Source organism: Pristiophorus japonicus, chromosome 5 (assembly GCF_044704955.1).
Source record: "Pristiophorus japonicus isolate sPriJap1 chromosome 5, sPriJap1.hap1, whole genome shotgun sequence".
Classification (NCBI taxonomy): domain Eukaryota; kingdom Metazoa; phylum Chordata; class Chondrichthyes; family Pristiophoridae; genus Pristiophorus; species Pristiophorus japonicus.
This window is the reverse complement of record NC_091981.1, coordinates 247711825-247739399: the sequence shown is the minus strand read 5'-3', so window position 1 is coordinate 247739399 and position 27575 is coordinate 247711825. Positions and strand designations below refer to the sequence as shown.

Below are 27575 nucleotides of genomic sequence, written 5' to 3'. Positions count from 1 at the left end.
AGGAGGCACATCAGGAATTACAAAATGAGTTAGGCCAAAATGTGCAAATGAACAGAACATGCAAATGAATAGAACAATGTCAGAAGAAAAAGATAGAAAAGAACTTGCATTTTATATAATGCATTACACATCCTCAGGGCACCCCAAAGAGATTTGGTGAAGTCAGTTATTTTATAAACATGGATTTAAAACAGACATATGTAAACTATGCATAGGAAGAAAATCAATGGGCATCTATATTCCATGAATGGCAATAAAATAGATAACGGTAAAGTTGGAAGCAATCTGGGGGTTTAAGTAAATCTGCTGCGCAACATTTCCACAGATTAGCAATCAAGTAGAACGCTTAACTATACAATCAAAACCATAGAGCATAAGTCAGAAGATATCAAGTTCGAAGTGTATTTTGTTCCAGTCAGCCTACACATTGAGTCATGGTCAGAAACAAGGAGATGTTAAGCCCTAGAGGCAATTTAGAGAAAAGCCACAAGGTTGAACTCTAGTATTGGGATATTGAGGTACTAGGACAGTCAAAGAAACTTGAGTTTTAAACTTTAAAAAGGAGGATTTTGAGAAGGTATAAGAGATAGTAAATGGTATGGATAGAAGGCCGATTCAGAAAACGACTACAAACTAAACAGTGAGGGTAGGAAAATGGGACACAGGTAGAAACCATGAAAGGCAAATTCAGGACTGACAACAGGAAATTGTTCTTTACACAGAGCGATCAACACATAGAATGTATTTATTTTGTAGACCAGAGTAAGCAAAAACTGTTGAATCATTTAACAGTTGGATGCAGTTATTGGGGACTGCAAGGTTCTTCTAGATGGATAGGTTGAATGGCCTTCATCTGCCTTTGATTTTTTTTTTACTGTACAGATTGAACCTCCCTTATCCGGCACCACACCTCATCCGTAACCATTCCCGGCCACCGGGTGACGCATGCGCAGAACTCCGACATGAACAAATTGAAGTCCTTCCTTGCGGCCAATTCCCGCAATTGCTGGTTTGACCCCGCGATCCACCACTCCACCCCCCACCGCCCCCCACCCTCACCCTCACCTCCACGATCTCTCTGCCGCACTCCCAGCCCCAAGCCAGCCAGTCCTGATATCCCCTTGCTTGTACCTGTACTATCCAATTTATCGTGACCTCCCCTCGTTTGGAAAAATCCCTTAACTGGCATAGGCCAGGTCTCGAGGGTGCCGATAAGAGAGGTTCAACCTGTAGTAGACAAATGCAACTTGCTATTCTGGGCACATTGGCTGGCTGCCAAATTTCCTACATTACAACAATGACTACAGTTCAGAAGTGGTTCATTGGCTGTAAAGCGCTTTGAAACGTCTGGAAGTTATGAAAAGCACTATAAAAATGCAAGTTCTTTCTTTATTCAAGGTCTGGAAGAAACTGACCTTTCTTTACCATCCTTCCAGCTACAGTAAACTGAGTGGAATCATTGCATGCTCCTCTGCCCCGAGTCTTCCAGGCCTCTTCCCGTGCAGTTATGAGCTGTTTCCTTTCTTCTATTGTCATCTGTGCTTCATCACCTGTCACCCTCTGGTTTAATCACAAGAGGTATATTTGGGGTCAAGAGGGTTGCATTTGTCTTGGGTTTCTATTTATAACACTTGACTGATATATCACACCTAAGATAGCATATATATTATAGGCTTTGGACTTTACCCCAAATTAAGTTTTGTACACCAATATATCAGATCCCCATTCTCAACATCTGCAAATAAATGATTGAATTATAAGCAAATGCTGTACAACACTTGTAATCTGCACTCTATTGCGACCTCTTTCATAGACATATTTCTAGCTGGAATGGTGTTATTCTAGATAACTTTAGTGTCCATGACTGCTTAGCTAGTTTAGAACACATCTTGTGTAAGCTTTTCAAGCCTACAGTAAGCATTGACATATTTATCACGATCTCCAAAACTTTCAAAAGTAGCCATTAGTTTGTTAAAAAACAATTGTTTTGTCATCATCATCATCATCATCATAGGCAGTCCCTTGAATGAGGATGACTTGCTTCCAAGAGAGTTCACAGATGTTTCAATGAAGGACCCGATGTTCCAGTCCTGAACTCCAGTTGAGGGGGTGGAAGATGCCGGTGCGTGAAGTTTTTTTAACGTGCGGTAACCATTGCACATCGGCCACCACACGGGCTTGACAGAACTTAGCCTTTATCCAGTGGCAAGGATTAACCAGGATGACTGGAGACCTGCTCTGCTGCATGGACCTAGTGCGCACACATATCGCAGTGTGGGCAGGTCCATGCTGCCCCTGGGCCCTCGGCTCTTCTGGGCCCTATACCCTCATTTGCCGCACTTCCACCACAATGTTCCAGGACCCGGCGCTCCAGCTCTATTTATAGCCCTGACCTGCGGTGGTGTTCTCACACAGGTCGGGATGGCCCACATAATGCTGCACTCACAGACAACTGTAACAAGGGCAAATGTCTCACTAAAGTGACCCTGCTGGGAGCACAGAATGACACAGAGGTCCTACTGTTTTTGTAATATTCTGTATCAATATTTCAGTAAAATTTTGAATACAGCTCAATAAGTAGGTTGCTACTTCCACACGATGCAACACATTCTTAAAACTAGTGTCAATCGCTGTTAAACTGGGGCTACATAGTGTGGTACAGGCCAAGCAGTTTTTGTAATTAGAAATATTTGCACCACTGACCAAGATGCAACTTTCCAACATCGTTCAATTTTCTGAGAAGCTAGAATTCTCTAATCAAGTAAACCCAATTTCAAGTACAAACTGAAGTAAATAGTTTGTTTGCATTAAAGCAGGAATGATTCATTTATCCTTTTAAAGCTGGTTGAAATACTATTTTCTACAACATGCTTACTTATTTAGTAGAAAAATCAGTGCACACACTATTTTTGTTGCCATGCAGCGTTTATAACATGCTACCTTTTGATATGACTTACAAGCAATGAAGAACACTTATTAATAAACTGAGCACCAGCCCTCTAACACATCAATGTTTTAATGACAATGCAGCAAATATTTTAGTCAGAGTACATCATGCATAACTAATCCTTTTTGGGGACTGCAGTAGGTTTCTGCACAAATAAAAGTCAAGGTTACATTGTTCATTTTATTCAGAAATGACTGAAAGTTATATTATTTGCATCTCACTTCTTAATTTTTCTTAACATTCACTTTCTATCTCCTTTAAGCTCTACTCCAGTTTTCCTCATTACATGTAAATGACTAAACCAAAACCTTCTGGGGAGATTGGGAACTCACTTGTACCCTAACACGCAGTCGCAACAATATACCATCGTGGATATGACACGGTGCTAAAGTGTTTTAATTGATACATATACAGGTGCTTGAACAGCCAGAATGGACCACACTTAAATGAAAGTCTGGATATCGCTGCACACAGAGTGCATTGCTGTAGGTTATTTGGTTTTGGTTAGTCCATACCCTAAGAACTTTCTGTCTTCATACTTACCATCTTATATTGTGGATTAAGGGGGCTGAAACTAAGCCACATATTTTAAATAGCACCACGTAATTGGCTGGAATGCATTTCGGATTACTATAATACATTTTGAAAATTCAGCAAGCCATTCAGAAAACTTAGTGGCTGAATTCAGCAGCCAAAGGGTCTATTTTACAAATAGTTTTAATAACCCTCTTTATCTGCCAAACTATAAAATCAAAAAGACTCCATTTACACAGTAGCCTATCTAAACTGTTGGGATTACACATAACATGGAACAGTGTCCGAGTTCCGTATAAATATATAAAGGGGCAAATTTCAAAAAGATTTGTAAATATACTGTATATTTAAATTCACATGGGTTCTCTAAAGATGAGAAAAAAGCTCATTAGGTCTGCAAAAACTAGGCAAAGAATGTAATCCTTGAATTGAACAGGAACAAGAAAAAGCTTTAATCATTTGAGTACTAAACACTTAACCAACTGCAAATATTTTTTAAGAAAAAGTTTCATCATTCTTCCAAAGAATGCGATCAAATTTGATTTCTTTTGTCCCGTTCTAAAGCGCACGTCAGGTGACATTAGAGATACTGGCTTGCCAGGGTTAATAAACCATCATAAGGAAGTTTAAAACTTGACTTTAAAGCCACACTGGATTAATGACTGCACCACAATGTTAATACAGGTTTTACATGTAATGCGACCAGCAGCATCGGTAAGCCACTTACTTAAGTAACACAGCTGGAACAAAAGGGTGTTTATCAGATCCCTTTGTAAGGACAGTTTTTCTAAGGGACATCGTAATGGTATGACTCTTCTTCAAAATTACAATACTGTCTGGATTTACCAATTAACATTTTTGCTCTTGGTCTCGAGTAATTCATAATGCTCAAAGGGCCAAGAAGAGCAGAACATAATGAAGATACAACAATCATCGTGGAAAGCTCTGGCTCAGTCTCATTATTAGTGCAGCTCTGAATTTAATGACAAATATAAAACCTCTCTGAAAAAAGGTCATTGACCTGAAAGGTTAACTCTCCACAGACGCTGCCTGACCTGCTGAGCGTTTCCAATTTTTGCTGTTTTTATTTAATATAAATTACAAGCTAGAGTTTATAATCCACCTAAATTTACAACTAAACTAATGAACTTAGTCTTCACCCCCCCACCCCCCTGCACAAACACGCACCACACACAGCACATCAAACCACCACCCCCCACAGCCAGTGTTCACTACTTTTGTGCACTTCGTCATTTAGGACACACACCTCAGGACCACGCACATTTATTCTGCAAATTTGTAACTGCAGCTGATTAACAGTCTTCTATTTCACAACGGACTTGAACAGGAATAAATAGTAATCTGAATATTTAATTTTATGAACACCACAGTCACTTCCATAATTAGAAAATTAGCAAGTGCACAAGCATTAAATGATTGAAGAGGGTACACCACAGCCTGCACTATTAAATCAATGAAATATAGTTTTCACTGAATTAAATTCTATATATGGGCAAGAAATAGTGCTCACTTGTTTAAGTATCGTGGTGCCGACTTTCAACTGCCGATCGCCCATTTCTCGGATGACCAACAGAGGAACATTGGGAAGGGGGGTGGAGGGGAGGCACCTTTTTGACACCCAAGATTCAATTCGCAGGCCAACATTTAAATAGGCACCCAGCACAGGCTGTTTAAATATGCAAATCAGGGGGATACTACAACTGCAGGACCCCAATTGTCAGTTTCATGTACAAATTGGCGGAGCATGCACCATGCACCCGAGGCCCAGTTGTACGAAGCACTGAGCAGCCTAACCAGTGGTATTTAAAGGAACTAGTGGAAGCTGTTCCAAAAATGGTCTGATTAAGGGGGAGGGGGGGGGGCAGAGAATGTGTGGGGGGCCTGGAGGAGCAGGAGTGATTCTCTGGCCCCCACAAAACTACACTGGTCCATTCGGCTCGATTTCAACCCCAAGCCTGGAATTGGCTCCTCACAAATTCTGCCCCCAGCAAGCGTTGCATTACCTCCTTTGTCCACACGAGTCAACCCTCGTTTATCCTATAGGCTCATCCCTGGTCATCCTCTCTTCACAATTTACATGGTACCCCTTACATGGTAATAACATCTGGAAATATGCAGATGACATCCAGTTCTACTTTTTCTATCGGTTTAGAAAATAAAAGTGTTGCTACATTGGCCAAATGCCTGACCGACAAAGACTTGGGTGAGCCCATATTTCCTTCAACATACTGTGGGGAAAAAAACAAAATCAGCTCCGCCCCCAGTGCCTGATCCCACCCACCTCTCCAGCTGTCACTTTGAGGCTAGTGAGGAGATGTAGAGCCTTAGCATGCTGCTCGATCCTACATTCAGCATCACTCTTCCAGATCTGCTCTGCCACTAAGGATGCTTTCTTCATTACCTCAAGGCTCAAATTCTCAACTACTTTTAGTAGTTTTCTTTCCTCAATCCTTCAAAAGGTTACACTCACAGCCTAGATCCTCAGCTTCAAAGCCGAGCACTTCCAGTTACCCCCATCTCTCCCAGCTTCAATGGCTCCCCTGGCCAGAGAGTATAGAACTAGGGGTCATAGTCTCGGGATAAGGGGTCGGCCATTTAGGACTGAGATGAGGAGAAATCTTTTCAGTGAATCTTTGGAATTCACTACCCCAAAGGGCTGTGGATGCTCAGTTGATGAATATATTCAAGATGGAGATGGATAGATTTTTGGGCACTAAGAGAATCAAGGGATTATGGGGATTGGATGGGAAAACGGAACTGATGTAGAAGTTCAGCCATGATCTTTTGAATGGCGGAGCAATCGCGATGGCCCGTATGGTCTACTCCAGCTCCCGTTTCTTATGTTCTTTGAGGCTCACTGGATGTAGTTGTCATCAACAGGGGACTTGAATAACTCAACTGAAGCACTCTTGTATTCTTCAGTTGGGTCCATCATTAGATTGGCATCATGTTTAGCAGGTACACATTTAATTTAAACAAATTTGAACTTTAGTGAGAGACCTATAAGCTGCATCTTACAGATGAGGATAAGCATGTTGTGATTGAAACCATGGCTATTTTCGGAATTGTATTAGGGCAAAATTCTCATTACAATAATTACCGGAATGCATGAAGCAGAAGGTGATTTTAATATAAACTACTCGTATCGAAGAATAAAGTGTTTATAGCTTGGTGCACAGATCTTACTGCAGCTGTCAAGAGTGTTAGTATTAGTTACTAGCATAGTTCCATGCAGTGCTTTTTTTAAAGATTAGAAAACCCATCAGAATGGCATTTTTATAACACGTGTGTGTTCCTTCACCTTCCACCTCCAAGGATGGCGCTCATCAAACAGCTGAGGACTTGCATCCCTGGGACTATCACAAGTGACCTTCAAAAAGGAAAGGAAAAGAGCAGTGGAAAATAGAGCAGAAAAAATAGGTTGCAGAAAGGAGAGAAAGCAAGATCAAACAACTCAATGTGATTAACACTGAAGGCTCAACAACGCACGTCTCCAGTGCTTAAAAAGCTTTTCTCACTTCTAAAATTGTGAAAATTAAAAGTTGATTGTCGAAAATTTTATTTTAGCTATTTAGAAAGTTTTGCATTCTATTTTTTTTTTAAAAACCATATTTGTTGAAAAGCGAATTTCTACAGTGCAGACTTAACATGTGTCAAACTCTTGATAAGTGCGACGTAGAAATCTAAGATTTTGCTCTGCTCACAAAAGCACGAACTTAAAGACAAGCAATCAGTCACACAGTTTTCAGGGAGTGCTAGAGGCAGATTTCAAGATGTTGAAATAACAGTTACTCATCTCAATGTACAATAGTGGACACAAATGTTCTGATCATTCAAATCATATTCAAATTCAAAGTAGGACATGCACCAAAAAGAAATCAGAACAATCTCCCTTTGACAAAAAAAGAATGTTTAACTTTGTTCGGCAAATAGCCTAGTTTTCTTGAACTCAATTTTACTTAAATTTGGGGAAATTCAAATTATCTGGTGAGGGTAAAACTGTAGCAACTCAACAAAGCTTTTTGGTAGTATATAAAGCAGCGACATTGTAATCCCTTCTGTTGGCAATAACTGATAACAATGTTTACCAAAGGAATTTTAAATATATAATCCGATTTGACAATCAGTTCAAAAGCCAAAGAATATTTTGATAGCTGATTATATGAAGCCTGCAAACAGTTGGTCAAAAAGGAGGTAGCAACGCTGAAGTATTTTGTAGCAGGAGTGCATCTTAACTCATGCAAAGGGTGAAAACCCATTGCTCACCTGGTTACTATGCACAATGTACTGACATGTATGGGCAGCAGAAAGGGCAGGAGAATAAGTAGAAGAATAAACAGGTTCCTATAGACACAAGCAAATGCAGAGCAAGAGAAATAAAAGGAAAAGCTTAGTGGAGAAAAAACCCTGGAGGCACAAACAGTTATTCTTAAATCGAATATTATGGCATACAGTTTAGTCTTATCTCAAAATTGTACCAAGGTACATTAAACAATTCCTACCAAAACATGTTCAGCTTCACAGTTCAATTCTTCAGTCATGCATGACAACAGCTGCTTACAGATTTGTTAATATTAGCTAAATATTTAAACAAGCAACTACACTGATCATCACAAGACACTCTGCCAGACAGGACAAGCAAACTCCATACTGCTAATCACTTTATCATATTGAAGGAAAAGAAACAATTGTTACTGGTTTTCTTCACACTGAAGGCCCTATTCAGTAAAATTAACAATGAAAAATAATTCCACTTTCAGTCAAAGCAAAGCACTTTGCAAATAAACGTTTTATTATTAATGCAGTTAAGCCAATCTTCGGTAAGTATACATACAAAGGGCCCAAGTTTCCACATGATTCGCGCCTGATTTTTTAGGAGCAACTGGTGGAGAACGGACTATTTTAGAAATCGCAATTCTCCACATTTTCTTTTCTGCAGTTCTAGTCAGGTAGAACAGTTCTCCTTTAGAACAGAATTTTTTCTTCAAAAGGGGGCGTGTCCGGCCACTGACGCCTGATTTGAAAGTTTCCACAGTGAAAATGTACTCCAAACTAAAGTAGAATGGAGCCAGTGAAGATTTTTGTAGAACTGAAAAAACCTTGTCTACACATTAAAAAATCAGGCGCAGGTTACAAATTAGGCGTCCAGAACGAGGTGGGGGGGAAGGGAACTCATTAAATTCGACAATAAATCCTTATTTATACTTCTACAAATATTATACAAATAAATCCAACCTGAATAAACATTTATAAGCCAAGAAAAGATTAAAGAAACCATCTTCCTACCTGTGTGAAAGTGCTTCAGCCAGGGAGAATTCTGCAGCCGTTCGTGTCGCTGAGCGGGAGGGGGGGGGGGGGGGGGGGGGGGGGAAAAGAAAGCCGTTCGTGTCGCTGAGCGGGAGGGAGGGGGAGAGAGAGAGAGAGAGAGGGGGAGAGAGGGAGAGGGAGGGAGAGAGAGGGGGAGGGAGAGAGAGAGAGAGAGAGAGAGAGAGAGAGAGGGGCGGGGGGAGCGGGTGTCGGGTCGGGTCTGGTCGGCGGGAGCGGGTGTCGGGTCTGGTCCGGAGGCGGGGGGGGGGGAGCGGGTGTCGGGTCGGGTCTGGTCGGCGGGGGGGGGGGGGGGGGGGAGCGGGTGTCGGGTCCGGTTGGGGGGGGAAAGCAGGAGCTGGCCGTGGGAGGAGCCTTATTCATGCAGCCCCAGTGAGGCCATTCAGCCAGGGCTAGGGGCTGCGTGCTTCGGGCCCCTCCCACACCGTTCGGCGCCTGGAGCTACTGCACTTGCGTGCCGACTGTAGCGTGCATGTGCAGAGGTCCCGGCACTGTTTTCAGCGCAGGGACCTGGCTCCGCCCCCCCCCCCACAGCTTGTGCTGGCTGCGCCGAGGGCCAGAGGACCTGTAAGTAGGTGGAGAATACCGAGGGTTTTTTTAGGCGCCGTTTTAGGCGCGAAAAACGGGCGTCCAGGTCGGAGGGGGCGCCCGTTTTTTTTCTTGTGGAAACTTGGGCCCTATATGTGAAGAATTTAAGAGTAACTTTATAAGCACTAAACTGCAGCAAAATCTTTTAAGGAATACCTATGGTGTTTCTGAACGGTCATGTATATTAATCCCATTACCAAAGGTTTACATAAGAACATAAGAAATAGGAACAGGAGTAGGACATATGGCCCCTCGAGCCTGCTCTGCCATTCAATAAGATCATGGCTGATCTGATCATGGACTCAGCTCCACTTCCCTGCCTGCTCCCTATAACCCGTTATCGTTTAAGAAACTGTCTATTTCTGTCTTAAATTTATTCAATTTCCCAGCTTCCACAGCTCTCTGAGGCAGTGAATTCCATAGATTGACAACCCTCTAAGAGAAGAAATTTCTCCTCATCTCAGTTTTAAATGGGCAGCCCCTTATTCGAAGATCATGCCCTCTAGTTCTAATCTCTCCCATCAGCGGAAACATCCTCTCTGCATCCACTTTATCAAGCCCCCTCATAATCTTATACGTTTCGATAAGATCACCTCTCATTCTTCTGAATTCCAATGAGTAGAGGCCCAACTTACTCAACCTTTCCTCATATCAACCCCCTCATCTCCGGAATCAACCGAGTGAACCTTCTCTGAATTGCCTCCAAAGCAAGTATATCCTTTTGTAAATATGGAAACCAAAACTGCACGTAGTATTCCAGGTGTGGCCTCACCAATACCTTATATAGCTGTAGTAAGACTTCCCTGCTTTTATACTCCATCCCCTTTGCAATACATGCCAAGATACCATTGGCCTTCCTGATCACTTGCTGTAACTGCATACTATCCTGTTGTGTTTCATGCACAAATACCCCCAGATCCCGCTGTACTGTGGCACTTTGCAATCTTTCTCCATTTAAATAATAACTTGCTCTTTGATTTTTTTCTGCCAAAGTGCATGACCTCACACTTTCCAACATTATACTCCATCTGCCAAATTTTTGCCCACTCACTTAGCCTGTCTATGTCCTTTTGCAGATTTTGTGTGTCCTCCTCACACATTGCTTTTCCTCCCATCATTGTATCGTCAGCAAACTTGGCTACGTTACACTCAATCCCTTCTTCCAAGTCGTTAATATAGATTGTAAATAGTTGGGGTCCCAGCACTGATCCCTGCGGGGCCAATTACTGGTTGCCAACCAGAAGGGCAGGAGAGCACACCGGCAAGCCCTTCAGCTTGGGCTAGGGGCGGGAGAGCGCACCGGCAAGCCCTTCGGCCTGGGATAGGGGCAGGAGAGCGCACCGGCAAGCCCTTCGGCCTGGGCTAGGGGCGGGAGAGCGCACCGGCAAGCCCTTCGGCCTGGGATAGGGGCAGGAGAGCACACCGGCAAGCCCTTCGGCCTGGGCTAGGGGCGGGAGAGCGGGACCGGCTTTAATAATTGGAGGTAAGTTGCTGCAATATATTTTAATGTGTTTTTAAGTTGATGCAATATGTTTTAATGTGTTGGGAGCTGGCTGTATGTTTCACTTTGCAGCCTCAGCTTGCATTGTGTCCCTGGTTACCATGGCAACCTGATCTTTTTGGTGCTCCACCCCCAAAACTAAAGAACCGGTTAGGCCATGCCAAAATGAAGAAATCCAATGGGGAAACTTAGAACATGTTTTTTGGCGTATTTAGGCCCCCAAAAAACGGGCCTAACTCTTCAAGTATGCCAAAAAAAAGCTTTGGGGAAAATTGAGCCCAATGTGTGGAACTTGAACAGGCCCACTCATCCCATTAAAGCAACATACCCTATTATGGGTTCCACCCCAGCATCTGAATCTCCTGAGGGAAAGTTCTGGGAAATGTTAACATGCAAATCCCCAAGCAAAGGGTTGATGGAAAAAGTTGTACAGAAAATTATCATCTTTTGACATTTTGGCAGCAAAATGACTAATACATACATGCAAATATCACTGAAAAACATAGAACGCAGGAGCTTTCCTCTAAGTCTCTGCTGATCATTCGTTAAAACTAAATTCACTTTTTAAGCTTGAGATCACATGTCTGATTATAGATAAAGGTCTAGATTTTCTAATCAGTTCCATTTTAAAATGGTGATTAACTATTTAAAATGGCTGAGTTTAGGTTGGTGGAAAATAATGCCACTTGACAAGGCTAGTCTATAATTCACTCACTGTCAAAAAGCTAGTCCGATGGAATCTTTTGTTAATGACAATGTTTCGGAGGAAAAAATGTCATACCAAATTGGTTGAATCCGATTCAATGACCCCGATATTTACGGGGTGGTGTTGTAGGGAGCATGGTTGCAGGGAGGATACCCGAAAATCCAGTGGATGCAGAGGTGTTGCTGAATTTTACACCAGGACCGTATCATTTTCTTCTTTCGATTCCTGACCGGCAGCTGGATAAATTGGCAGCCTGACCCGCTGCCGGGCGGGAAAGCCAGCGACAGGGGGCTGCAGCCAGGGACCATTGGGGATGGTCCCCTGCAATCAGGAGAGATAGGGGCTTGATGGGCGTGGGGAGGTCCAGGGCCCAACAATAGCGAATAAGGGAGGGAAAGTTAATATTGACTCCCAATGGTTTTTCACCATATATATCAATGGCTTGGATGAAGGAATTGAGAGTTGTCTATCCAAGTTTGCAAATTACACTAAGATAGGAGGAACAGCAAGTTGTGTAGATAGGAAAAGGAAATTATTAAGGGACATAGACAGACAGACTGCGAGTAGGCAAAACTATGGCAGATGGTGTTCTATGTGGGGCAAGTGCAAGGTCATCCACTTTGGATCCAAGAAAGACAAACCAGAATTTTTTTTTTTATTGACAAGAGACTTTGAACTGTGGAGGAGGAAAGGAATTTGGGAGGCCAGGTACACACATCACTAAAAGTTATTGCATAGGTACAAAAAGTAATCAAAAAGGCTAATTGAAGGGGGCTGGAATACAAAGGTGAGGAAGTGATGCTTCAGGTGTACAGACCACATGTGGAGTACTGCGTTCAGTTTTGGGCACCAAACCTCAGGAAGGATAGACTGTCCTTGTAGAGGGTACAGCATAGATTTGTCAGAATGATACCAGGGTTTAAAGGATTAAACTAAGATGACCGGTTGCATAAACTTGGTTTATATTCCCTTGAGTTTAGTAGTTTGAGGGATGATCTAATTAAAGAGATTCAACAGAGTAGATACAGATAAGCCACTTCTTCTGATGGGGGAATACAGAACAAGGGAGCACAATCTCAAAGTTAGAGTCAGGCTACACAGGAGTAAAGTCAGAAAACACTTTTTCAACAAAGGTCACGGCAATCTGAAATTCTTTCCCCTAAAAGGATATGGATGCTGCGTCAATTGAAATTTTCAACAAAAAAAATCTTGTCGATTTAAGTTATCAGGTAAGGGTACCAAGGGGTATGGAGCAAAGACTGATAAATGGAGTTGAGGTACAGATCAGCAATGATCTAACTGAATGACTGAATAGCCTTGACGTGCTAAAAGGGCATACAGTTCACTTACTTTCTTTCATAACTTCTTGCTGTCAAACAATATTATGGCAGAAACTAATGGAAATACCCATGCAATCATTCACCTTGCAATTATTCACCTGTGTTTGATACTCCCGAACCAAGTCAAGCAAACACACATTAATATAAATTTACAGTCACAGACAGAATGGTTTATTAAGTTTGGTAAAAATATTTTGAGATTCCCTATGGTACTGGAGAAGCAAATCACCTTGACAAATCTTAAGAACTATATGGAAACCAGCATCGGGAAAAATAAAAATAAATCATGACAATTTGTATACACCCAGGCAAAAGTAAACACTCTTCTGTGTAGACAAAAATAATGTGGAATCTGGAGGTAAAGCAGCATAACCTAAATCACAAGCAAAACCAAAAACTGCCCTTTACGGGAATTACTGAACATATATACAATTGTGCTAACAGAACAAGGAGCAATTAAAGGGACTGCAAAGATCTGAATATTTGCAAAACGATCTGCTCAACAGAAGTCACTTATAATGCCAACTTAGAGGGCAATCAAAATTCCAAAAGGAATCAAAAATACAAACTCCTTCTGTAAACAAATGCACATCTCCCCAAGAGATATTAATTCAGGAAAAACTTTTAACTCAAATGAAAGTGGATTTCTCCTCAGCTCGCCTCACCTTCGCTCTCGACCAATGTCCACCATACAAAAATGAGAGTGATCATCTAACACTTGAAACAGTACAATTATTGCAGCACTGCATACTGGCTCAATGAATATCCTAAAATCAGCACTTTTAGTCGCAAATAGATTCAATATTTTAGAAACTTAAGTTAGCAGCTTTTTTAAACATTTAGAGCTCCAAACCCCTACACTAGCTCATGCCAAAAGCACGACTTAACAATCCATCAGATATTTATAAACAGATTCAAGTTTACAGAGCAGGATCACACAGTTTTCTGCCATCACTGCATTGGTATAATTAATAGACAATGCAGCAAGGAAATTGAAAGCTTTTCAATTATTAAACCAAAGCCACTACCACATTAAGGAGACAGGTAGGACTAAAAGGTACCAACCAGTCTCAGACATATGGGGCTGCTCCATATTGCTCTCTGCTTAGTGACAATGCAATTAATTTTAATGTTAGAAAACTGGTAGCAGAAGCATCATCTCTCTAACAGTATTATAGTCTACATAAATAGACTGCAGTTAAAGCCAAAATTGAATGTCTAGTTTGTTGCATTAAACTTCAAATTCAGCATCAATGCACTATAAGACTAAAGTGCAAACATTTTCACTGTGGTACCATGTGCTGAACGTGTGACAGTGCAGCACAATAATACATTGCAGGGAACTCAGCCATTGGTGCACATTGTTTTGTTTTATTGCTTGCAGTCAGCTACATGATGGTCCTTTAGCTATTCATAATTTCACTTTCAGTCCAAGGTCAAAATATGTCTTAATCAACACTCTTCCATCTTTCGGGATGAGCTTACCCTCATTTAATAGTTTTTCCATCTAAAATAAGGAAAGGGTGTTAATCTATAGATATGTTGATTCACCTCTTGCACATTACCTGAAAGCAAAGCCTGTGCCAGTGTTCGACTCTTCCAATAAAGTCATGACCAAATCCAGATTCCACAATCACCAATAGAAAAGCAGTCATTTACTAATACTATGAGTGAAATATAGCATTCAGCTCCTAAGAACAGCCAGACACACAAACAAGTGCATAAGGCGAACCCCTAAGTAAATTCCTAACAGACATTGTTGGTCTTACCCAGAGCTGATTAGAAACACAGATGTCATCAGTAACCTCTCCTTTCTCCTACAGGTTGAGACAAAAGGGAAAGATGGCAAAAATATTTGAGCTGGCTGTTCATTGCAAACATGGTATTAGAAATTAAATTCTATAAGCACACCAATCTTTCACAAGAAATGTATGATTAATTTAAAGCACAGACCAAACAGGTAACCTCCTGCATATCTATCTCTCCGAGACAAAAGGTCATCAGAAAAACTTCATCACACAGCAAACTCTGCACCCCATCACTAATTTATAGCAACGCTTGGTGAAGCAGAACTTATAAAGTGGTCACTTTGACTTGTCAATGTGACTCATTTTTATAATTTTAATTTCATGCTGTATGACATTCATACAGCAACCTTGTTAATGCCGATTACTCAGTCTACGACACATTTATGGGGAATGATATTAAAGCTGCAGAATGCAATTTTTGCTAAAATCAACTTCACCAGATCTCACCTCTCTCTTCCCTTCCTCAGGCCAGACACAATGAACTGGATTTACTTACAACTATATTAAAGCTACATAAATGTAATTTCTGCTAAAATCAACTTCTTCATATCTCGCCCCTCTCTTCCCTTCCTCAGGCCACCCATCATGGTGTGCAGGTGACCAGCCACTAGATGTATATTTGATATTAAGGGAATCAAGAGATATGGGGACAGTGCAGGAAAGTGGAGCTGACGTAGAAGATTGGCCATGATCTCACTGAATGGTGGTGCGGGCTCGAGGGGCCGAATGGCCTACTCCTTCTCCTAATTCTTATGTTCTTATGTATAGAAACACTTCATTTACATACCCTGATAGTTCCTCCTGGTGCTCCATCACAACTGTTCATCTTTCTCTCCCTCCACCTCCAGTATATAATCAATTATTGTGGGGTGAAACCTATGGACTAACACCTGGGTACTAAGAACTCACTAGTAACATTAAAAAGGTGGTTTTACCCTAAATCAGTACTTAAATATTCCAAAATAATTGCAAAAAACATTATTTTCTCAAACTAAAGTGTCACCACAGCTACGTAATCTTGCAAAGAAATCCAAAGTGTAACCGTGCAATCTGTTAAACCTACAGATGTTTACTTTTATTAGTTGACCTGAACTGTAACAATTCAAATTTATATTCTTTTCCAAAATGTTACTGCTCCCACCTTTCCTTCATGTCCTGCACTAATGTACCAACTTGCAACTGTATTAGATGCAAAGCTGATGGAGCAAAAGACTACCTCCTCCAGCTGGCTTCACACCAGAGGTAAAATGCCAAAATGATGCCCGATTGATTGCAGTTATATTATGTCACTATGAATTAGAAAGCATTTTGCATTAATGGAAGTTATGCAGTATATTACACTATACAACTTCTTAATTGAACCCAAGGGAAGCACATTTCTCCACCTCAGCTCCCAACGAATGAAACTAGATTGTTTTCTTACTGTGCTGCAAATCAACTACATTGAAAAATTTATCAGAAGCTCATGTAATCATTATTCAGATCAAAAAATGTGGCTACTGATGTATAAAGGAAAACTCTAAATTAAGTCGTCAATTGGACAATTGAACAATCCTGGCTTTTTACACTTTTGAGCTCAGAAAAAGGTTATGCACACTATACAAAATATTTATTTTCAGCAGATATCCTTGTTGAAATTAAGACATAATGCACTTCTATTCATCAAATGGTTTACACACTTTACAGTTGAACATCCATTACTGATCTCCAACTCCTGGAATAAAATTACCATCTCTTTTTAATTCTTAAATTCTTTATCCTTTTTATTGTGTTTGTTACAAGAGTTCTTTTCTGCCATTCAAATTTCTACAGTTGTGAAGACATATAATGTACTATGCAGACACCTCAATGATCAATGACATTCTATTCTCCAACTTCCAAAGTTACTAACCAAAAATAAGGGTTAGATTATTTTGCTGCTTACCCTTTTGGAAACTATTCACGCAACAGGTCAATTTGCAAAATATGTTACCTTTTTAACGTAAGCAGTCTCCGTTTCCTGAAGCTGGGTACAGTGACTGGTCATGGTCTTTTTGGCATTGTCCTGCTTCTTGTTAATTCTGTTCCTCCAGTCCTCTTCTCCACTTCTCTTCAGTAAAGCCATCCTGGAAAAAGATCCATAGCTAATATCACACTAGCAAGCTCAAGGAGAACATAGTCAACTCTGAACGAGATAAAGATTACAGTGTAGAAAATAAAATACTTAATTTCATCAGTGCAGAAAGACCCAATATAGTTCAGAACTTCACAACTTCCAAGTTAAAGTTTCCATTACAGAATAAGCCAGTTATTACATATCTCATGTATCTGTTAGTATGGCAAGCAAGGGAGGTAGTTATTATCTCTAGTTTAATGTATAAAAACCTGGTATCCTGAAGTTTATAAATTGAGGCTTTGACTTGATTATGGTCCTGCGGCCACTGCTGAATAGTGCCGGCATATGGAATTAAGGCGAGGACAGGATGTCCACATCAGCAATGACCCCTTTCCCAAAATATCCTGCTGAAACTCAGTCTTATCTCGCACATCAATTACTTGACGGAGAGCTCAGAAAGTTGCCAGAAATTCTTGTCACCCTACCCAGTCATCAACCTTGAAAGTTGGGGGGAGGTGAGAAAGGGAAAGGGAAAAAATTAAACACGGGAAACAGTTGGGAAAGTAAGTACATTTTTTGAGCATGTGTCCATAACTATTCGATCTGTACCTGTATTATCTGAATGGAATTTTTTATTTTATAATATTTCTGTAAAGTTATATTCACCTTAACATTGAGACAGCAGAGATTAAACCGTGCAGGTTACCATGCGTGGGGGGGGGGGGGGCAGTGGGGCAAATATCCTCGGGGCCTCTCATAGGAATTTACCCCATGGTAATTTGAAGTGTTTATTAGCTACTCAGAGAACAAATCATAGCTGAGCCACGCCAGTAGTAAAACTATTTATTTTGTGCAGGTTTGTGTAGTTTTGAAACAATGAGAAGACTCCAGGATGGCCATTTACAACACCCTTGGCTATCAGTGAATATTGTTTTCATTCAATATTAACAGTGAACCTAGAATAGCTAGCTCACAAATTCTTTGCCCAGAACTCTAGGTTTAATCCAGTTGGAGGTCTTGGTTATTGACAGTATAATGGTCTGCACCCGCAACAACAGATTTAAAGCAAGCGTCACAGACCTCACTCTGAGACAGAAGGGGTGAGTGAGTCGCAGCAGCTAGTAACAGATAGCCAGGACCGAACAGTTTCAGTGTGGTTTAGCTTTAAAATGGGTCTTATGACTAGGAAGTCAGTAAGGTTACATCTGCCAATTTTCATAAAATGAGATGCATAGGAAACCAATTTCACAGTGAAAAAATGTATTATGTTCATTCATGTATGTTATGTAAAATAAACCAGTTTGTTGGTGCATGTCTCAATAAGAGAGCTCTCCAAGTCCACCTTTTGTAAGGAAAGGTGAACGCGCCAGGCGATGTGAGTGATGTCACCGCTTTGTTATGATTCTTGGGTCACGCTATTAGTTAAATATATATGGACAGTAAAAGGTGTCCTCTGGATCATGGGAGATACAGGGTCCGCTCACGAGAGTAAGAGATGACGCTGATATCGAGAGAATATCTAGCACAAAATCTAGAAATTGTGACACCCCATAACATTCTTTTGTCTCGTGGTGAAACATTGGGGAACTGTTCAAATATGGTATCTAAACACAAGTCTGTTGATATTTGAAATTTATCATTGCAATTTTTCCAACATATTGACTTAAATCATGTTTTAAAGGCTCCATAATAGTAACTTCACCAAATGATGCACATGAGCTAGAGTCATCAACCTAACTAGCACATTGGTCTTTAAATCATAACCATTTAATTAGGATATAATTTCACTAGCGTTCTTGAACAAAATGCTATGAAGTTATATTTATTTGGCTTCAGTAATACAAGTATCATGTTTCTTCAATAAGTCTTGTGACGAATTAGCAGAAAACCAAAACAATGGGTTGGATATTCGGTGACTTTCAAAAAACATTAGGATTTTGTGGCCTGGACACCTGGATGAGTGACGTCTTACTGCTGGATATAAAGATCAAATTTGCTACTTTCAGGTCTTGTTCAAAAAAAAATACCCATACAAAATGTTAGTGTGCCAGATTCCAACAAATGCATTGCAGCATGCTTGATCACAGAGTAATTTTGTAGGGTAGGTTTAAAAAAAAATGCTGAAGTTAAAACTAGAAAACTAGTCATGCCACTTGATCATCAAAGCAGCATGAAGCTCCCATGAAGAAAAACAACAGGCTGTAAGGCCAAGCCTTGTGTGGAAAAAAAATCTCCAATCTTGATCCATAAAATATTCACAGCTGCAAAAACAGCAGATTTTTATTTACTTGAAACTGAGGCCTGTCAAACTTTTACAATTGTAATTTTTTGCAACAAAAAGGAGCCAAGGTTTCAAAGTTTACATGGTGGATAGAGGTGTACCGATGGATGTGGTGTATTTAGATTTCCAAAAGGCATTCGATAAGGTGCCACACAAAAGGTTACTGCAGAAGATAAAGTTACGTGAAGTCAGAGGAAATGTATTAGCATGGATAGAGAATTGGCTGGCTAACAGAAAGCAGAGAGTCGGGATAAATGGATGCTTTTCGGGTTGGAAATCGGTGGTTAGTGGTGTGCCACAGGGATCGGTGCTGGGACCACAACTGTTTACAATATACATAGATGACCTGGAAGAGGGGACAGTGTAGTGTAACAAAATTTGCAGATGACACAAAGATTAGTGGGAAAGCAGGTTGTGTAGAGGACACAGAGAGGCTGCAAAGAGATTTAGATAGGTTAAGCGAATGGGCTAAGGTTTGGCAGATGGAATACAATGTCGGAAAGTGTGAGGTCATCCACCTTGGGAAAAAAAAACAGTAAAAGGGAATATTATTGAATGGGGAGAAATTACAACATGCTGCGGTGCAGAGGGACTTGGGGATCCTTGTGCATGAATCCCAAAAAGTTAGTTTGCAGGTGCAGCAGGTAATCAGGAAGGCGAATGGAATGTTGGCCTTCATTGCGAGAAGGATGGAGTACAAAAGCAGGGAGGTCCTGCTGCAACTGTACAGGGTATTGGTGAGGCTGCACCTAGAGTACTGCGTGCAGTTTTGGTCACCTTTCTTAAGGAAGGATATACTGGCTTTGGAGGGGGTACAGAGACGATTCACTAGGCTGATTCCGGAGATGAGAGGGTTACCTTATGATGATAGATTGAATAGACTGGGTCTTTACTCGTTGGAGTTCAGAAGGATGAGGGGTGATCTTATAGAAACATTTAAAATAATGAAAGGGATAGACAAGATAGAGGCAGAGAGGTTGTTTCCACTGGTCGGGGAGACTAGATCTAGGGGGGCACAGCCTCAAAATACGGGGGAGCCAATTTAAAACCGAGTTGAGAAGGAATTTCTTCTCCCAGAGGGTTGTGAATTTGTGGAATTCTCTGCCCAAGGAAGCAGTTGAGGCTAGCTCATTGAATGTATTCAAATCGCAGATAGATAGATTTTTAACCAATAAGAGGATTAAGGGTTACGGGGAGCAGGCGGGTAAGTAGAGCTGAGTCCACGGCCAGATCAGCCATGATCTTGTTGAATGGCGGAGCAGGCTCGAGGGGCTAGATGGCCTACTCCTGTTCCTAATTCTTACATTCTTATGTTCTACACCATGATGTGAGCAAACAGAAAAAATATTGGAGATAGCAATTTGGAGAACAATGGGCCAAATATTGCTGGAGTGGACATCTCGCTGCATGTGCTGTTAGACTTTTTCCTGCACCGTTCAGCTTAAATATAATTTATAGCGCTACTTGCTGGAAGTGCAAGCTGGTAATGGCGTGGTGAAGGCAATAGAGCATCTGGGATCTTAGTGAACAGCGGGATCAACAGTGTGTCTTCTTATTGATCAAGAAAGAAATAGAGGGATGACGGAAACGGAGGGTGAATTATAGTCTCAAATCTGAATTTGAAATTTTTTAAACCTCCAAGAAGAATTTACTATAACAACTTTTATTTATATAGCACCTTTAACGAAGTAAAATGTCCCAAAGCGCTTCACAGCAGTGTTACAAGATAAAACAGATAAATTTGACACCGAGCCACAAAAGATGAAATTCAGATGACCAAAAGCTTGGTTAAAGAGGTAGGTTTTAAGGAGCGTCTTAAAGGAGGAAAGAGAGGCAGAGAGGTTTAGGGAGGGAGTTCCAGAGCTGAGGCTCAAACAGCTGAAGGCATGGCCAACGATGGTTGAGCAGTTATAATGAGGGATGTTCAAGAGGGCAAAATTTGAGGAGTGCAGACATCTTGTGAGGCTGAAAAAGATTAGAGCGATAAGGAGGGGCAAGGCCATAGAGTAATTTGTAAACAAGGATGAGAAATTTGAAATCGAGGCGTTGTTTAACCGGGAGCCAATGTAGGTCAGAAAACACAGGGGTGATGGGTGATCATGACTTGGTGCGAGTTAGGACATGGGCTGCTGAGTTTTGGATAACCTCAAGTTTGTATAGTGTAGAATGTGGGAGGCTGGCCAGGAGTGAATTGGAATAGTCAAGGCTAGAGGATAACAAAAACATGAATGAGGGTTTCAGCAGCAGAAGAGCTGAGGCAGGGGCGGAGACAGGCAATGTTACGGAGGTGAAAATAGGCGGTTTTAGTTATGCCGCGGATATGTGGTTGGAAGCTCATGTCAGGGTCAAATATGACACCTAGGTTGTGAGCAGTCTGGTTCAGCCTCAGATTGATGCTAGGGAGAGGGATGAGTCATGCAGGAATGAGACTCAACAGCTTCATTCTTCTAAACTCCACTGAGTATGGGCCCAACCTTTCTTCATAAGGCAATCACTTCATCTCTGGAATCAACCTCGTGAACCTTCTCTGAACTGCCTCCACTGCAAGTATATCCCTCCTTAAATAAGGAGACCAAAACTGCACGCAGTACACCAGGTGTGGTCTCCCGGTTGTAGCAGGACTTCCTGCAGAGAGTCGAGAGGCCTATAAAGGCCAGTGAGACCAGGAGCTCGGGGAGTCAGAGAGGCGGGACTTCCGGCGGCAGAGAGTCAAGAGGCCTATAAAGGCCAGTGAGACCAGGAGCTCGGGGAGTCGGTGAGGCGGGAGTTCCAGCGGCAGAGCGTCGAGAGGCCTATAAAGGCCAGTGAGACCAGGAGCTCGGGGAGTCAGAGAAGCGGGAGTTCCGGTGGCAGAGTCGAAAGGCCTATAAAGGCCAGTGAGATCAGGAGCTCGGGGAGTCGGTGAGGCGGGAGTTCCAGCGGCAGAGCGTCAAGAGCCCTATAAAGGCCAGTGAGACCAGGAGCTCGGGGAGTCGGTGAGGCGGGAGTTCCGGCGGCAGAGCGTCAAGAGGCCTATAAAGGCCAGTGAGACCAGGAGCTCGGGGAGTCAGAGAGGTGGAAGTTCCGGTGGCAGAGTCGAGAGGCCTATAAAGGCCAGTGAGACCAGGAGCTCGGGGAGTCGGTGAGGCGGGAGTTCTGGCGGCAGAGCGTCAAGAGGCCTATAAAGGCCAGTGAGACCAGGAGCTTGGGGAGTCAGAGAGGCGCGAGTTCCGGCGGCAGAGAGTCGAGAGGCCTATAAAGGCCAGTGAGATCAGGAGCTCGGGGAGTTGGAGAGGCGGGAGTTCCGGTGGCAGAGTCGAGAGACCTATAAAGGCGTGCTTGTGCAGCTGCAGCAGGGAGGCAAAAAGCAGAAAGAAATCGAAAGGTGACCCTGCAGAGAGTCCCTGACTACGTGTGCGGGAAGTGTATCTGCCTGCAGATCCCAACAGACCGCACTGCGGCACTGGAGCTGCGGGTGGATTCACTCTGGAGCATCCACGATGCTGAGAATGATGTGAATAGCACGTTTAGCGAGTTGGTCTTACTGCAGGAAAAGGGTACACAGCCAGATAGGGAATGAAAGACCAACAGGAAGAGCAGTGCAAGGAAGGTAATGCAGGGGTCCCCTGCAGTCATCCCCCTGAAAAACAGATACACCGCTTTGGGTACTGTTGAGGGGGATGACTCATCAGGGGAGAGCAGCAGCAGCCAAGTCCATGGCACCATGGGTGGATCTGCTGCACAGGAGGGCAGGAAAAAGAGTGGGAGAGCGATAGTGATAGGGGATTCAATTGTAAGGGGAATAGATAGATGTTTCTGCGGCCACAACCGAGACTCCAGGATGGTATGTTGCCTCCCTGGTGCAAGGGTCAAGGATGTCTCGGAGTGGGTGCAGGACATTCTAAAAAGGGAGGCTGAACAGCCAGTTGCCGTGGTACATATAGGTACCAACGATATAGGTAAAACACGGGATGAGGTCCTACGAGATGAATTTAGGGAGCTAGGAGTGAAATTAAAAAGTAGGACCTCAAAAGTAGTAATCTCAGGATTGCTACCAGTGCCACGTGCTAGTCAGAGTAGGAATCGCAGGATAGCTCAGATGAATACATGGCTTGAGGAGTGGTGCAGCAGGGAGGGATTCAAATTCCTGGGGCATTGGAACCGGTTCTGGGGGAGGTGGGACCAGTACAAACCGGACGGTCTGCACCTGGGCAGGACCGGAACCAATGTCCTCGGGGGAGTGTTTGCTAGTGCTGTTTGGGAGGAGTTAAACTAACATGACAGGGGGATGGGAACCTATGCAGGGAGACAGAGGGAAACAAAATGGAGACAGAAGCAAAAGATAGAAAGGAGAAAAGTCAAAGTGGAGGGCTGAGAAACCCAAGGCAAAAAACAAAAAGGGTCACTGTACAGCAAAATTCTAAAGGGTCAAAGTGTGCTAAAAAGACAAGCCTGAGGCTCTGTGCCTCAATGCGAGGAGTATTCGGAATAAGGTGGACGAATTAACTGCGCAGATAGCAGTTAACGGCTACGATTTGATTGGCATCACGGAGACATGGCTCCAGGGTGATCAAGGCTGGGAACTCAACATCCAGGGGTATTCAGCATTTAGGAAGGATAGATAGAAAGGAAAAGGAGATGGGGTGGCGCTGCTGGTTAAAGAGGAAATTAATGCAATTGTAAGGAAGGACATTAGCCTGGATGATGTGGAATCGGTATGGGTGGAGCTACTGAATACCAAAGGGCAGAAAACGCTAGTGGGAGTTGTGTACAGGCCACTAAATAGTAGTAGTGAGATTGGGGACAGCATCAAACAAGAAAGAAGGATTGTGCGCAATAGAGGTACAGCAGTAATAATGGGCGACTTTAATCTACATATTGATCGGGCTAACCTAACTGGTAGCAATGCGGTGGAGGAGGATTTCCTGGAGTGTATTAGGGATAGTTTTCTAGACCAATATGTCAAGGAGCCAACCAGAGAGCTGGCCATCCTCGACTGGGTGATGTGTAATGAGAAGGGACTAATTAACAATCTTGTTGTGCAAGTCCCCTTGGGGAAGAGTGACCATAATATGGTAGAATTCTTTATTAAGATGGAGTGTGACAAAGTTATTTCAGAAACTAGGGTCCTGAACTTAAGGAAAGTTAACTTTGACGGTATGAGGCGCGAATTGGCTAGATTAGACTGGCGAATGATACATAAAGGGTTGACGGTGGATAGGCAATGGCAAACCTTTAAAGATCATATGGACAAACTTCAACAATTGTACATCCATGTCTGGAGTAAAAATAAAACGGGGAAGGTGGCTCAACCGTGGCTAACAAGGGAAATTAAGGATAGTGTTAAATCCAGGGAAGAGGCATATAAATTAGCCAGAAAAAGCAGCAAACCGGAGGATTGGGAGAAATTTAGAATTCAGCAGAGGAGGACAAAGGGTTTAATTAAGAAGGGGAAAATAGAGTACGAGAGGAAGCTTGCCGGAAACATAAATACTGACTTCAAAAGCTTTTATAGATGTGAAGAGAAAAAGATGAATGAAGACAAACGTAGGTCCCTTGGCATCGGATTCGGGTGAATTTACAATGGGGAACAAAGAAATGGCAGACCAACTGAACAAGTGCTTTGGTTCTGTCTTCACAAAGGAAGACACAAATAACCTTCCGGATGTACTAGCCGACTGAGGGCCTATTGAGAAGGAGGAACTGAAGGATATCCTCATTAGGCGGGAAATTGTGTTCGGGAAATTGACGGGATTGAAGGCAGATAAATCCCCAGGGCCTGATAGTCTACATCCCAGAGTACTTAAGGAAGTGGCCCTAGAAATAGTGGATGCATAGGTGATAATTTTCCAGCAATCTATCGACTCTGGATCAATTCCTATGGACTGGAGGGTAGCTAATTTAACACTACTTTTTTAAAAAAGGGAGGGGGAAAACAGGTAATTAGCCTGACATCAGTAGTGGAGAAAATGTTGGAATCAATCATTAAGGATGAAATAGCAGCGCATTTGGAAAGTAGTAATAGGATTGGTCCAAGTCAGCATGGGTTTACGAAAGGGAAATCATGCTTGACAAATCTTCTGGAATTTTTTTAAGGATGTAACTTGTCGAGTGGACAAGGGAGAACCAGAAGATGTGGTGTATTTGGACTTTCAAAAGGCTTTTGACAAGGTCCCACACAAGAGATTGGTGTGTAAAATCAAAGCACTTGGTATTGGGGGTAATGTACTGACGTGGATAGAAAACTGGCTGGCAGACAGGAAGCAGAGTGTCGGGATAAACGGGTCCTTTTCAGAATGGCAGGCAGTGAATAGTGGAGTGCCACAGGGCTCGGTGCTGGGACCCCAGCTCTTTACAATATATATTAATGATTTAGATGATGGAATTGAGTGTAATATCTCCAGGTTTGCAGATGACACTAAACTGGGTGGCGGTGTGAGCTGTGAGGAGGATGCTAACAGTCTGCAGGGTGACTTGGGCAGGTTAGGCGAATTGGCAAATACATGGCAGATGCAGTACAATGTGGATAAATGAGAGGTTATCCACTTTGGGGGCAAAAACACAAAGGCAGATTATTATCTGAATGGCGGCAGATTAGGAAAAGGGGAGGTGCAGTGAGACCTGGGGTCATGGTTCATCAGTCCTTGAAAGTTGGCATACAGGTACAGCAGGCGGTGAAGGCGGCAAATGATATGTTGGCCTTCATAGCAAGGGGATTTGAGTATAGGAGCAGGGAAGTCTTACTGCAGTTATACAGGGCCTTGGTGAGGCCCCACCTGGAATAGTGTGTTTAGTTTTGGTCTCCTAATCTGAGGAAGGACGTTCTTGCTATTGAGGGAGTGCAGCGAAGGTTCACCAGACTGATTACAGGGATGGCTGGACTGACATATGAGGAGAGACTGGATCAACTGGGCCTTTATACACTGGAGTTTAGAAGGATGAGAGGGGATCTCATACAAACATATAAGATTCTGACGGGACTGGACAGGTTAGATGCGGTAAGAATGTTCCCGATGTTGGGGAAGTCCAGAACCAGGAGACAGAGTCTTAGGATAAGGGGTAGGCCATTTAGGACTGAGATGAGGAGAAACTTCTTCACTCAGAGAGCGGTTAACCTGTGAAATTCCCTGCCGCAGAGAGTTATTGATGCCAGTTCATTGGATATATTCAAGAGGGAGTTAGATATGGCCCTTATGGCTAAAGGGATCAAGAGGTATGGCGAGAATGCAGGAAAGGGGTACTGAAGGAATGATCAGCCATGATCTTATTGAATGGTGGTGCAGGCTCAAAGGGCCGAATGGTATACTCCTGCACCTATTTTCTATGTTTCCCTAATTTTATACTCTATCACCCTTGCAATAAAGGCCAACATTCCATTTGCCTTCCATTTACTTGCTATACCTGCATACTCACTTTTTGTGTTTCATGTACAAGAACCCCATATCCCTCTGTACTGCAGCATTTTGTAATCTTCCCCCATTTAAATAATAATTTGCTTTTTTATTTTTCCTACCAAAGTGGATAACCTCACATTTTCCCCACAGTCTCATGCTGAGTTTTCTGATTGCAGCCAGGGTGTTGGTAGAGGGACTGGTGGGGGAGGGGGGAGGGTTAGGGGAAGGAGAAATCAAGTAGGGCGGCTGCTGCTATCTAATGGGCCTCCCTGCAAGTTTGCATGTGTGTAGAGGCGCAAGGACAGGATTGGACCTGACCCCCGCCCTCACAGTTGAATAGCGAACACTCGCCGTCAAGATTAGCCTCTTGGGTGATCTTGAGGTGCAGCACAACAGCTGGTACCAGAGAAACCTCGGCCCAGCAAAGAAGACTGCGTCTCAGGAGAGAGGAGAAAATTGGCGAGCAGCAGGGGGGGGAGAAAGGTGTTAAAAATGAAAGAGGCGTGGGCCCAGGGGCAGAACGGACCAGCCCACACTGTGATATATGTGCACACTAGATCAGTGCAGCAGAGCTGGTCTCCAGTCGTCCTGGTTAACCCCTGCCATTGGACCAAGACCTAGCTCTGTCAAACCTGTGTGGTGGCTGGTGTGCAACGGCCACCACGTGTTAAAAAAGATCCACGCATCTTCCACCCTTCAACATGTAGTTCGGGACCTGGAATATTAGGTCCTTTATTGAAACACCTGTGAACTCATTGAATTCATCCCTTTTTGGCGTGGAAGCAAGTCATCTTCGATTCGAGGGACCGCCTAAGAAGAAGAGACACCTTCCATGAAAGTGGATGAGTGCAACCCACACAGACTGCTCCATGAAAATTGCTTCTAATCAGCACTTGAGTGCTAAACTTGCAGGTGTCTGGTTTAGCCCCTCCAGGCAAATTCAAATTATGGTAATTAGCATTTAGGATCAAAATTGCATACTAAAACCAAACTTTCAAACAGGCATGTTCAGTAGCACAGCACCCATTTCGTGCATGTTTTCATCCTTTCACCAAA

At 42.7% G+C, this 27575-nt stretch overlaps 1 protein-coding gene across 16 annotated transcripts in view; it reads right to left on the bottom strand.

The window, feature by feature from the left end:
• The window catches only part of svila (supervillin a), a 183900-nt gene that overhangs the window by 72735 nt on the left and 83590 nt on the right, over positions 1–27575 (bottom strand). For 7 of the 16 annotated variants that reach the window (XM_070881500.1, XM_070881502.1, XM_070881507.1 and 4 more), the window contains 5 exons: positions 16743–16875; positions 14732–14779; positions 7769–7846; positions 6804–6872; positions 1416–1560 (listed from right to left, as the gene is read on the bottom strand). In XM_070881500.1, coding sequence (XP_070737601.1) covers positions 1416–1560; positions 6804–6872; positions 7769–7846; positions 14732–14779; positions 16743–16875 — 473 coding nt within the window. The remainder of the gene's footprint in view (positions 1–1415; positions 1561–6803; positions 6873–7768; positions 7847–14731; positions 14780–16742; positions 16876–27575) is intronic. The other 9 variants (XM_070881511.1, XM_070881512.1, XM_070881516.1 and 6 more) reach the window with 5 other exon arrangements.